The following is a 13,589-nucleotide window of genomic DNA, read 5'->3' as shown; positions in this document are numbered from 1 at the left end:
TTTTTCTGAAGACTCAAACCAAGGGAATTAAGTACCTCCATAATATTTCTTTCTCAGTCATTACTCTAGAATCTTGTTCATGCATGTGTACAGAGCAATGATGTCAAGGGATGCCTGGATTTTCTGCATTTTCCCTAGTGTGTGACACAGAATCATTTCATCCCTTTTTTTCCCCCATGTTATGGTTTGTGAATGAAATGTAACAAAATTCTGATGATGGAAATATTTAAAAAATACTATTAAACTCATGGATTTGAAGCTTTGCATTATTTTCTCTCCCACAGTTTAACACTTTACAAGTCTAATAATGTAGCTCTGAAATAAGCTGTTGAAAAGTGAGCACATGTCTAATCAAGATTAAAATGGACCCATTGCAGAGCAGGGTATGAAATCATCACCATCATCTCAGGTGTGAATTGATATAGGTAAAATTAATGTAAAAATTATAGGCAGCAAAGTTTTTAAATGTAGATATTTAAGCTATAGAAAGCTTCATTCCTTAGCAAAGTGAATTTAAGATAGATCCTCTTGACACTGTGAGATTAGATTTTTTATTTTTAGAAGCTCTGTTATGTTGTCTGTCAAATCCAGTCTCTGTGGGGTATTAAAATGACCAGGAATCTCTTTTCACTAGAAAGACAAATCAATTCTAGTGTTTTAGAAAATGGGAAGAAATTATTTTAAACCCCCAAAGCCAGCCAGTTTAGACAATATTAAAAAAAATTGGAAGTTGATGAAAATATTGTCACTGAACCAGGACAGTGCCTTAAAGTTTTCAAGTTTGTTTTATAGTATATTCACTTGAATATCTTGCTCCTCTATAAAATGGGTGTTTCATGGAAGTAATCCTCAATAAACTATGTACTAGAATAACCTCTGGGTATATCTGTAAAAAATGCAGTAATCTCCATAACTTGAGTGCCTGGGGGAAGCAAAGCAAAGGCATAGCTGGTAAAAAACCCCCTTTTTTAAATCTTGTTCCCTGTGCTCCCTGTTGTGTGGGGAGGTGCCCCTGCAGAGGTTTGGAGGTCAGGATTGGAATGTTGGGATGTGCTTCCCCTGCCAGGGCCTGCAGATCTGTGGCACACAGAGTTGCTCACTGGCAACTTTGCAGGATGTTTAACCAGAAAGGTTATGTGTGCTAAAGCACAGTATTTTGGGTTTTATTTTGCCAGTAATCACAGGTCTGCTAGGGCAGCACAGTTTTGTTCCAAGGTTACAACCTCAGAAACTCTCCTTAGTTTCTTAGCTATTCTGTTCAGTTTTTCTGTCCTCATTTTTTCTGGTCTCTTTCTTGAATATCTTTTCTGACCAATCCAAAGAAATCTTTGTCTACAAAGCATTACAGCATTTCCTCAGATCTCATCAAAACTACTCAGAGACCAGCTCTGCTTCGTGACTTAAAATATCTGATGTTCTCTAATAAGCTCATGAAATCTAATCCAGGGTATGAAATGTTCCAATATTCCTGTACTCTTTACCAAGTTGCCATTTTTTCTGTGTGTGTGTTTTTTTTTCTTCTTTGACCCTTGCATATGGCCATACTCAGACTATTTCTGGTATGTGTTATGTATTAGCTGTGTTACTTGCAAATGTTTGTATTGTGGTGGGTGTATCCTCTCTTGTAGGCTTGGTGTTTATTACATTGTTTGGCATGGTAAAGATCCACATTTTGTAAACTGAGAGAATCACAGAATATCCTGATTTGGAAGGGACCCACTGGGATCATTGAAGTCCAAATCCTGGCTCTGCACAGGAGAGCCCAAAGAATCCCACCACATGGGTCAGAATATTGTTAAGAAGTGGATATGTGGACTGAAATTAGTAAAGAAACAGGCTGTGTGGTGACTCATATATCCAAATACCTGATAAACATCTATTATCATTTTAGCTGTGTGCAGAAATAAGATTCCAACTTTGGGCCTGGGAGCAAACGTGACACTCTTTAATGTTCCTTGATGCAGGTTTCTACTTTGATGTGATGGAAATTACTCCTGAAGCAGTTGGGATTCACAGATTCAACAGAGACAACCAAAAGGTTGGTCAATGTCTCAAACTTTGAGGGAGTGCAGTCAAGACTTCAAATCTTTGCCATTATATATTTTTTTCTTTCTGTCTGAAATATTTGCTTTCCAGTTTCATTTATTGATGTAAGTCCCTGGGATGATTTTCATAAGGAAGTATTTGGTCTGTAGCTTGAGAGCATCTAGAGAGCAATGTCTGAACTAGAACTTATATGGTAATTTTTTTAATTACATACATTCTTTACTGGAAAATGTGGATTTACTGAAACAGACAGTATCTTTGAGATAGGATTAACTTTAAGCTTACTGAGAACTTAGTACATGTACATGACTTAGTCCTTGTTTTTTAAGTTTTAGACACATAGATAAGGGTGTGTTGAAACTTTGGGCTGGAATATTTTGTCTATATGTGTGTGAACTTAAAGACCTCATTTTGCTGTCCTGCATGGCTTGGAGTTACCCACAAGCCACATAGTGGTATTTAAGTAAGCACAAGCTCAAGTCCAAGTGGAATGAAATAGATATTAATTTATGGGAAGTTCTTTGGTTCTTTGTATATTTTTCTTTTTTGAGGAATGGATCTTGTTTAAATGCCTGGCTTTCTGGGTGATACTGAAACTCAGGAGATGTCTTTGATCAATCATGACTCCCAGTCAATTAGACCTCACGTAGGTGAACAGAGATTGATGCTATCTGGTGTTTGCAGTGCAGCTCTACTCTCAAGTGTTGGCTGTTAAATGAATGCTTAATCACTTCTAGCTGTTACACAAATGTAGGCACTTACTGCAGTGCATGGAGAAACTCAACTTCATGTGAAGGATTCCCTCTATTTGTTTGCAGTTCAATATTCTCCTGCTTCTGTTGCCTCATTGATGAAAGGGCAGGAAAATGTTATCGATAGAAACTAAATAAATTAATGAAAAGATTACATGGTTTCACTTTTGTACAGACAGAAATAGATTTAGACTTCGGTGACATATTGCTTAATTCATATGAATTTTTATAGTAGCTTTAATTTTATATTTTTGAGATATTGATTCCTAAGCAGCTCTTGGTGATGGGAAATGCTTAGGGAAAAGTTTACAGCTTGCTCTAAACTTCCTATTGTGCATCAACTTCAAGATTGATGTATTTGCCAACAGCATTGAGGATATGGGTTATGCTCTCTGTCACGAGTCTTTAGGTCCATCTTGTGTGTATGAGTGAAGAACTGGGCCTAGAGGAGAGCAGACTTCAGGGTGAAGGCAAAGATAATCTACTATAAACCTGTCTTGTGTTTTTAGCCACTCTGCAGCTTGGAACTGTGTGCTGGGTAAGGTGTTGTTAATTGTTGTTAATTAATTGGTACAGGTTTCAAGGTTTCCAAAGGAAGTAGAAATACGAGCACTGATTGAAGGGCAGTTCATGGCCAAGAGGATTCATGCTGAAAAGCTGGGATATAAAGTCTGTAAGTATGATGAGAACTAATGGCACTGGAGGCCAAAAGCAGTAATGTCAGTGATGTGCTCCCTGTCCTGCCTGATGGATACAGAAACTGGTGTGAATTCTGAATTTGATCTCTTGGAAAAATTATTGATGGTGTGTTGGATGCAAGTTTTTGTAGATGTTAGCATTAGAAGGACCAAGGAGGTTTAGTTTTAAGAAGACTTATTTTTCAAGTATTCTTGCTGCTTCATTGTTTGAGCTGCATTGTCCATTTTTAATAAGAGTTTGGCCGTTGCTTGTTAAGTGCAAAGAAGACCAGCCTTCTGCCTGAAGCACAAGACTAACTCAGAAAATCTGAAATCTATGTTCTGTTCTTGGATCTACCACAAGCTGGTCACACGCTTCTTTACCTCTGTTTTCTGTTAATAAGGCAGAAGCCCTTACTCTGCCTTGTGCTTTAGAAAGCCAGAGCTCTGGCTTCCTAGAATTTATGATATGAATAGTTTTTAGCACATTGGAACAGCAAAGTCAGCCAGTATTTTACCTAGAGAAGTGGGTTCAGATCATTACTATGTGTACAATTCTACAAAATAATACAGGCAAGCCTGTAAGATTTTTATTGATGTTTTCTGTCAGTGTATCAGCCAGTGGTATCTTAAACATGCTGAATTAACTCATCTGGAGGATTTTTAATAAATATTTTATTTTTAAAAATCATAATATTTTTATTTACATCCTGACCTCCTTCTTTACAAGTCATTGCTTGACTCCTGCCCCCAGGCTTTTATCAATAATCATGAAGGACAGAATATTTTTGTTTATTTTTAAGAGAGAACTCCAGGAGCTGAAAGTTGAGAAAATGCAGAAATACTGGAACAAATCATAGGGCTTGACAACCCCACCTCATAAATTTACACTTTGAAGGTTTCTGTGTTATATATTTTCTTATATAGTTGAAACTGTATTTATTTGTGGAGGTTATTTATGGAGATAGGTGGAGTTTCAAATAGACTGTGTTTAAAATACCTGTTTATCCTTCCTTCTTAGATTCTGCTGCACCAAAATCTTGGCTTATATAGCCTAGAAAGCTTATGGCTGAGGACACTTTTGCAGTCTGTAAATGTCAGGGGTTAGACAAGCACCAGAGTGTGAGAAGAACTATTTGAGATATCAGACAACCCTGACACAGGAACAAATGGGGATAAATTATCTGTAAATATATTTAGGCTGAGTAGGAGAGCCAAAAATCCAAATAATGTTAGGATGTGGCTTAATAAGTTTTAAGAATTCTTCTTTAGTATTTTTTTAAATGCTGTAGATGCCTACAATGAAGAGGAGACAGGTGTGATTGGATTATATTCCTGTGGATTCTTTGGAATATTAGATACTTTTGTTTTGCTGCATCCCTAGGGCCTTTTAGCTATTTGGTAACTTAACAAATGAGTTGCTTTAAAAAAGAACTGCTGTACATAGTGTGGGCTGCATCTCCCACTTCTCCTTAGTGGTATTATTTAAATGTCATACTCTGTTATTTGTGTAGTGATGGCAGGCTCACATCTGCATTTGTTGTGTGACAGCTCTGCAAACAGGGTGTGTTCTCAATGTGTTTCAGGGTATGGATGAGCATTGTGGAAATTACTCCAGCATTGCCAGGCTTTCTCTTGTTTAATAGCTGCTGGTTTTCAGGCTGCTTTTATTTTTTTTTTCTCTTCCTTTTAATGTGATTTAAAAGCTTATTTATTTTTTGGATTAAATATGCAGTGGGGACCCTTGTGTTTATTCAATTCCTCTTAGGCCTTGCCTACATGGGGGATTAACTTTGATATTTCCAGGAATCAAGCTGATTTACATTCAGAAATATAATCACAGCAGGGTAAATCTTGGCTTCTTGTTTTTTGTTGTTGCTGTTGTTTGCACTGATGGGAGACTACAGTAAGAAGTGCTCACAAGATCTGGAAGGTTCTATGGTGACACCCATTAATTCCATGTGTGAGAAATGGACATGACGTGGTCAGTCACAACAAATGCCTTGCTGGGGTGCCCTGGGGTTTGTGTGGTGCTGTCACAGTGGTGCACATGAGTCAGAAACCTGGCTAAGAATTTCCCTAGGTCTGGCACCAAGGTGCTGGAAAATGATTTTGGCAGCTATGGACCTGCCTCTCTGTTCTTGGGCCAAATGCAGTTTGGATGGCTGTAATCAGAAAAGCGTACGTGAGAGAATTTTGTAAAAACAAACAAATAAAAACCTGCCATATAGAGTTCTTGGCTATGCACTGTGAACATGACAAACATTAGATAATCCCTTAGAATTAGCTTCCAGTTAATGAATATATTATCTCACAAGGAGCAGTGTTTTGAATCCTCAGTCTAGCTGGTGCTGTGGGAAGGAGTGCAATGGTGCTGAAAGAGCTTCTTATGTGTGGCTTTTTGTTCCCAGTTGGATGTGTCCAGCAGATTATAGATCTGATATAAATTACAAATAATAGTTTAAAATACCCCTTAAAGCAGCTTCTGAGGTGCTGTTTGTGCTGCCTGTGACATGAGCTCAGATTTCAGTGTGGCTTTGGTGCCAGTAGAGGGCAGGGGATTCTGTCTCATGAATTTTGTCTCCGAGGCTGGGACATGTCAGCCTTGTTCTGAAAATGGCACACAGTCACCAGCTGATCCTTAGGAGAAAGGTTAAACCTTATATTAATTGTGATTTAAAGGCTTTCAAAGTGTGTGTCACTCTGTTCTAATTGCTCTAATCTTTCTCAATCAGGTTTCAGAGGAAATCATTCAGTAACACCCTGTATCCTGTTTTGCTTATGTGCTTAAGGGGTTGACTGAGTGTTGAATCTAGAAACAAACAAGTGAAGTTTGGTCTGTGCCTGTTGTTTACATCCTCCCATTCAGAGATTCGTGAAGATAAGGAGAGGGCTTGCTGTTCTGCCTTTATTTTCCTGAATTTTGATCGTATCACAAACACCTATTTTTTCACTTCCTTTTACTGCTTGCAGCCATCCCCCTTGGAAAACCAAGCTCACAACTGCAGTTCAGAGGCTGGACTTACAGCCATTCTTGCTGCCTGGTTAGGGGACTCTCTGAAGTCAAAACCATGGTAACTTAGTGGAGAAATGACAGTGTCTGCAGCTCAGTGACAGAGGTGATCACAGCAGCTATAAAGCTGTCAGTGGTACAGACTGATCTGCCAGTATATACTTCAATAATCTTGATGATCACTTCAGAGTTGCTTCTGCTCCTGACCAAGCAATCCTAAAGTTCATCCTAAAATTGAGACTGACTGGAGACCATGTTGCCATGGTCCTTGCTTGGAGGACCTGTGAGGCCTGTGAGGCTGTCCTGGTGAAGACCCCAAAAAAAAGATTAATTCTGGGAGCAAAATCCATCCCCCACCTTACTGGTAGGTGAAGTAAATATGCCATGATGTTTGTTACATATGCTAAAGGAAAATAGCACACAGGTAAGGGCTGTGTGTTGATCACCCATGTAGTCAATAGATATTTAAATTACATTCTGCTCTGGAGTGTAGGAACCTCCATGACAATGGTAATCTGAGCCCTGAGTCAATGCATGTTGGATCAGGTGTGTGCTAGAGTTGTGTAAAGCAAGCTTTTGTGGTACTGCAGCAGCAATTAATAAATCCTGCCATCTAGGAAGGCTGATTATCTGGGGTGGAGTCTGTGCTGAAGCTGTTAAATTTGGACAGGGCTTTCTGTCTTGCTTTTGTGCCTATCAGTGAGTCCATAATACTCCAGTTGCCCAATGTGCTGCTCTGTCACCTTTACACCTTAAGGAATCTGATTCTGCCACCTAGCTGTCCTCAGCAGGGGCTGGTGGATAGAAGGTGCCACATTTTATGAGTGCAGGCTTTGTCCATAAAACCCTGTGTCTGTGATTATTGTGTAATTTATAGCTTCTTACCTACATAAATCCATCACTCACAAATAATGTTGGTGCCTTGAATTCTAGAGACTATACTGGTCCTTAAGTGCTGGCTGGGGTGACACTGACATGCCTGGGGCTTTGCACTGCTGTAAGAATGAGCTTTTTCAATGGGGTGCATTCTTGAAACAAAATAGCAGTCCTGCAGTGCTAAGAAGACAAAGAGGGAATGTCAGAGCATGCTGGGCCTTATTTCTCAGGGATTAGAGGGGGGATTTAAATTTCTGAAGACCTCAGTTTAAGATTACATGAGGGTAAACTCCAAGGTGACAAGTTTTCTTTTTCTTCAGGTAATGTTTTCTTCTGATGCTCCTCTCAGCAAGCTGGAGGTAGCAGTAATGTGTGGCTTTTTTCCTGCAGAGAAGGAAGTCTGATGGAGTCAGGAATGCTCAGAAAATAGAATCAAGGAATCATTAAGGTTGGAAAAGACCTCCAAGATCATCACATCCAACACTTGACCTAACACCACCATGCCCACCAAGATGTCTCATGAAATGCCTGTCCACTTCCAGGGACAGTGACTCCACCACTTCCCTTGTTCCAAACTCTCAGTTAGTACAACATGGAGCAGTTGTGTTTCATTGTTCCTGTTGTCACGTGGAGGCACAGAAACCCAAAGGTGAGACCTGAGGCTGTTACTCCACAACAAAGTGTTGGATTGGAGGATGAATTGTCTCTCCTGCTTAGCAAGGCAGGATGCCACTGATCCTTGGGATGCTTCAGGGATGCCTTTGTGCTTGGCTGTGAGATAGATTTTCCTTCTTGTGGTTGTCCTTGACTGTCTGGCATTTGTGACTTGCTCTCCAAAACTCCTGTGAATTATTGGAAATGTAGGGATACTTGTTCTGTCAGCCTTTGCCTGCTCTGCTGAGTGTGTGTTTACTCCAGTTGTAGCAGTGTTTTGGCTGAAATAAGGAACACTGGGAGTGAGGCCATTTTGTAGTTGCATACAGATTAAATTGATGTTTATGCCCTGCGGGATTTAAATTTCTTGGAGAAATCAATACTAAAATGTTGTGTTGGCTTCGTGCTTGTCTCTTGCCGTTTGCTGCTGAGAGTGCTGATGGTGTTTCAGCAGCAGCATGAGGGTGCTGGCTTTGTTAGGGGCCTTTTGCTTCAGCAAGCTTATGAAAACAGTTTAAAAATTATTAGAGGACAGTGACAGGTTGAAGTTTTCTTTTTCAAACAATAGTGAATAGCAGTAACAGCCAGATTGAAACGTGGAACAGAGATGGGGCAGAGTGTGCTGCTTGGCATGCAGTACAAACAGAAATGCCTTGCCATTACGTCTTAAACCTATATTTTTGAGGGAGGAGTGTTGGCTCAAAAAGTACTTTGAAATTCATCAGAGGCAGGATCTTCCTCCCAGATAAGCCAGTCATTCTGCTGCAGAGGATATTCGTATTTTCTGACAAAACTTCTGCCTGATAAGAGTGCCAATGTGAGATGGGCAATAGCTTGCCAAGAACTTGACTCTATCCACTTTTATTTTTCACACAGCATCAGACTTTTATCACATAGCTAAGCCTTCAAGGCATGATCAAGCAAGGCTTGGTTTTAAGCCAGTGATCTGGAAAGGTTGGTTAGCTCATTACCAATTCCCTGACCAAGTATTTCACAAAAAAAAAAAGGCTTTTTTATTATTACTTGGCTCAGGAGAGTAAAGTATTAGTTTAACTAATTTTTTAAAGGGTTAGATAAAATGTCTCCGAAGGAAATGACCTCATGTGCTATAAGGAAGCTGCTTACGTGCTCTAGAATCTTTCATGCAGGGGCTATTGTCTTGCTTTTATTTTGCTTTATTGTTGTCATACATATACAGGAAACACAATGAAGGCAGAAAATCTGAAGAGTTAATAAAAAGATTGGGAAGGGTACTATCTGTCTTTCTTTTCTGACACAATGATAAAATGTTGTCATTCTTTGAACAATTGCTTTTAATGTTTGGTCAGCAAAAGACCAAGTATGTAAATGGTTCAATTCCTGTGCCCTGATGTTTGGAGAGATTGTTTATGGCTCTGTCAGTGGATGTACTGTTCAGGCAGTACTCAGAAAAATAGTCAAGCTGTCAGTTTTCTGGGTTTGTTAGAGTTTGTGGATCTCTGGAAGCTGGGGACCTAGAGATCAGTTGGGTTATCTACTAAATCTCCTTTTATTGCTTGTTTTTTGAGACTGATCTACAGTTTTAAATCCAATTAGATTAGCAAGGGAATGACATGACTGCAGTCTATAACTACCTTCTTGGGGAAAGGAAACTTGATAGTATAGGACTCTTGGGCCTTACAGACAGAAACATTATGGTTCAATAACTGGAAGCTGAAAGCAGGCAAACCTCAAATGACAAGGAAGGTGCAGATTTTTAACAGAAACTGAACTCAAACTGCAGCAATTGACACTGGTGCAGTGAATTCTTTAGCACCGGCAGTTTTAAGAACAAGTTTTTTTTTTTTTTTCCCTGCTAAAACCAGGTGTACCGGTCTAAAGAGATCATTTATGTTACAGAAGAGTGAGTTTAAAAGATGAGAGTTGTCCATTCCACCTCAGACACATGGGAATCTGTAAGAAAAATAAGTTAATCTGATTCACAGCTATATAACATTGCTGTGTAGCAATCATTTATACCCATAGCAGCTTCTGGTATCACTGTAAAGCTCTGTTTTCACAACCATCCATATTGTAAAATACTACATTTACCTTGTTGATACTTGGATTTTAAAGTAATGAGTATGTAGCATTTAACTTTCTCCTGGTGTTCCTGTATTTTCATTTTTGTTGTTCAAATGTGACAGTCCTGTTTGTGAACTCTAATCAGCTCTCCCAAGACTTTTCTAGTCCTTCCAGCTGTTTTTCCTATTTTTTTTTTTTCCTGGTTTAAGGTTATTCAGCTTTTTACACATCTCAGGTTATGCATCACTTCCTGAGCATTGAGTGTGTCAATGCTTTCAGCTGCATCAAGCCACACTTGAGGTTTTCAGTGCTAACAGGGGCTCCTACTAGACAAGCCATTCCTTCCCTGCTGCCTCTATTTGCCTGCACATACAGTGATTTTTAGCTGTGATTGCTGCATGAAATTAGGTAAGGCAATTTTCCCTTACTTAAAAAGAGATTACTGCCTAAATTTCAAAACCAATTTTGGATATCTAAAGCTTTGTTTCCATCCAGACTTAGATTTCCAGAGGACAGCTACTCAGTGTTTACCCAGATTATCTCAAGAAAAAAAAATAGCCAACCACCTCCCACATTTCTTGTTTAAGTAAGACCCAAGTAAAGTTCACACAACTGTGGACAGGAGTTATTTTGCTTTCTACTTGCATAACTTCAATTCTCTTCAGACATGAGGAATTAATTTGGGCGACTTTTTAATTTTTCTTATTTCTGGCCTGTGGTTTTCAAGAACACACATGAAGGGTATTCTTTAAACTATAATGTTATTTAACCTGTATGTGGTGTGTCTAACTTATGCAGTAACACAGATATGTGTGGGGCATGTAAAATGACAGGTCTCAGCCTCAAGGCTTTCACAACCTCAGTTTAGTCCAAGTGTAAAAGGTGGCCAAAGGTGGCAAGTTAATGAAAAACAACCTTCAAGTGCAGCGTGTACTTCTCCAGTTCTCTCTCTGAGGTAAGAACAGAAATGTGTTACCTTTGCACTTGGAGGCTGGAATTTGGGATCAGTGACAGGACCAACCCAGGGAAGAAGATTGGGTGTGTGGAAGAGTGAGATTAGAGCACCCACAGAATTAAGATCCCAACTTCTGGACAGTGCTATAACTTTTCTCTTTGATGTTCAAAAGACTGGACTTGACAGTGTCTTGCAGTGACTTCCAGCTTTTCAGTGCTATAACTTTCCTAGCTGGAAAATCCAAAGAATGGATTAAAAAAACACAAAGCAAGTTTGCTTGAATCTGAAATTCTTTTTCTGACTGCAGTTAGTGATTGTACAGCATCAGACAAAGTAAAACGAAACTCAGGAGTACCTGCTAAGCATTGTACATCAATTACTACACAAGTAGAAAGTGAGTTTAAAAACAGCCACTTCTCTACCACTTCTGTTGGTTTTTAAGTATTTGTGTTCCATTTGACAATATCTGAAGATTAATAAGAAATGTCAAGAAATCTCTGAAAGCTGGAAATTTGAGATTAAAAAAAAGTATGAATATACATACAAGCAAAGGGTAGGTTTGAAATGGTTTTATTTTTCATAGTGTATCAAAGTGAATTAGTTCTTTAGAGGATACCTCTACTGCAGATAATTTCACTTGTCAATATTTATCTGAAATGTTCATAAACTGTGGCTTAGCACCTCATGCTTCACCTCTGGTTGTGCCTATTTCCATGGGTTCTTCTGAAATGCATACTTATTGGACATTTTCAGAAGTTCTGGTGGATGAAAGCTCCTGGTTGTAGAAATCAGCTGCATCTTTCTCAAATGTAAACCTTTTCTATTTCCGCCTTTGCAGTAACACTAACAAATGAACTGACTTGTGAACACGTTCAGTTTCTAAAGTTGGTAGCCAAAGTTTTGGCGTGCTTGTCTATCTTGCCAAGGTGCTCCACCATTTAGCATCTTCTCTCAGGGTGTTCTTATCTTATTTTCAGCAGCTTAGTATCATTTTTGCTGCATTTCAAATATGGGCTTTGTTGGTAGAGGGCTTTGTACCCTGGAGGTATCCACGTGCTGGGGACTCCATTTCAGCTCATCCCTGGCTGCCTTCTTTGTGTTTCCAGGAGTGGTCACTCAGCTCCTTCCCTCTCCATTGCCAGCATCTGTTACTGAGCAGCGTAGATGTCAGAATTTACCTGCATATAGCAATTTTCTTGGTGGGAAGCTTAAAACATACAGAAATGCTGTATATTTTATCCTGTGTGGCAGCAGCCCTGTGAGTAGTATTGGAATGAAGGTGGCCACTGGTCAAGGAGCCTGAGGGATTTTGAAGGATATTTTCAAAAGCATCCATTCTCTTCATTTAAGGTGCTCTTGATATTTTTTTTTCCTGTGTTTATTCTGGTCAAAAATGAACTTTTTGTTATTTTGAAGTAGTTCTAATTATAATAGCAATACAAATGTGCGAGTGAAGAGCTGCTTGACTAATCTCTTCAAATTAAGTGCACTTCTAGTTAAATGACTTAAGGTTACCTGCAAATGAACAGTTTTACTGCAGAGAAAGTGATACAAAGCTCATATGGGGTACTTAATTTTGTGAACACAAAGGCTTGGTACCCACTGAAATGTAGGTGAACATCTGAAACCATTGTTTTTAAGTATGACACATTAGAATAAGAATTTGCTGGCATATCTATTTGAAAACATGGAACTCTGTTTATAAGTAAACCGCATGTAATAACTCCTTTAATAATCATGTGCATCTGATGCTTTGGAGCAATGCCAAAAAATTAAGGAAAAAGTGATCTAAGGGATGGCGTGCACTTAAGAGCTGCACATAAAAGGCTCAAAGAACAATTACCTAAGTTGAGTACAGTGTTTTAAAAACAGCTTCATCCATTTTTCTGCCTTTTTTTTTGCTTTTCCTCTAAATAACTCTAATGTATATTAATTAATTGCTGAAATAATACCAATAAATCTAACAAGGTTTGTCTAAAGCTTCACTGCACAAAGGAAACTTCATGTTTGTTTCAGTGGTGAGAGAAAAAAATCATTTACTGAAAATATTAAGAAAGCTAATATTAATTTAGATGGAACTTAATGAAATCTTTAATGGCTTTTTAAAATTATTTTCCTTAGATTGTAATTTGAATTAAATCATTACTATTGTTAAATTAGTTAAACACTAAATTAAGAAATGCAAATGAAGTGAGCCCAAATTCCAATGTGGTTATTGTTTTTATTGATATATGTAGGCTAGTGGTGCGGAGCAAATTCCAATTATATCTGATCTGCTATTTGCAGTACAAGTTCCTGACTCTTCATTAAGTGTAATACATTAGATTAAATGCTTTGTTCGATAAGAGCTTGGAAAATACCACTATTACAATAAACCTCTTGCTGCTCTTGCCTCTTTGTTTGGGCTGTTAGCACTCTGTATAATGCAGGCTTCGAGGCTTTCTGGTTTAAAGTTTGAAAATCCTGCCCAGCTGTGATCATCAGAGGAAGATAAATGTAGGTAGCACAGTCACAAGAGGCCCAGGAGTGAGGGAGGGTTGCTGAAGGCAACTCCATTACATACATGAGTTCAC

General features: G+C 38.7%; 1 protein-coding gene across 4 annotated transcripts in view; it reads left to right on the top strand.

Annotated features, from left to right (window-relative positions):
• Positions 1 to 13,589, top strand: part of XYLB (xylulokinase) — an 83,523-nt gene that overhangs the window by 23,336 nt on the left and 46,598 nt on the right. For all 4 annotated transcript variants that reach the window (XM_053995062.1, XM_053995042.1, XM_053995051.1 and 1 more), the window contains exons 14-15: positions 1,965 to 2,038; positions 3,375 to 3,471. In XM_053995062.1, coding sequence (XP_053851037.1) covers positions 1,965 to 2,038; positions 3,375 to 3,471 — 171 coding nt within the window. The remainder of the gene's footprint in view (positions 1 to 1,964; positions 2,039 to 3,374; positions 3,472 to 13,589) is intronic.

This window comes from Vidua macroura, chromosome 1, assembly GCF_024509145.1.
Source record: "Vidua macroura isolate BioBank_ID:100142 chromosome 1, ASM2450914v1, whole genome shotgun sequence".
Classification (NCBI taxonomy): Eukaryota; Metazoa; Chordata; class Aves; order Passeriformes; family Viduidae; genus Vidua; species Vidua macroura.
This window is presented reverse-complemented; position numbering and strand designations above follow the sequence as displayed.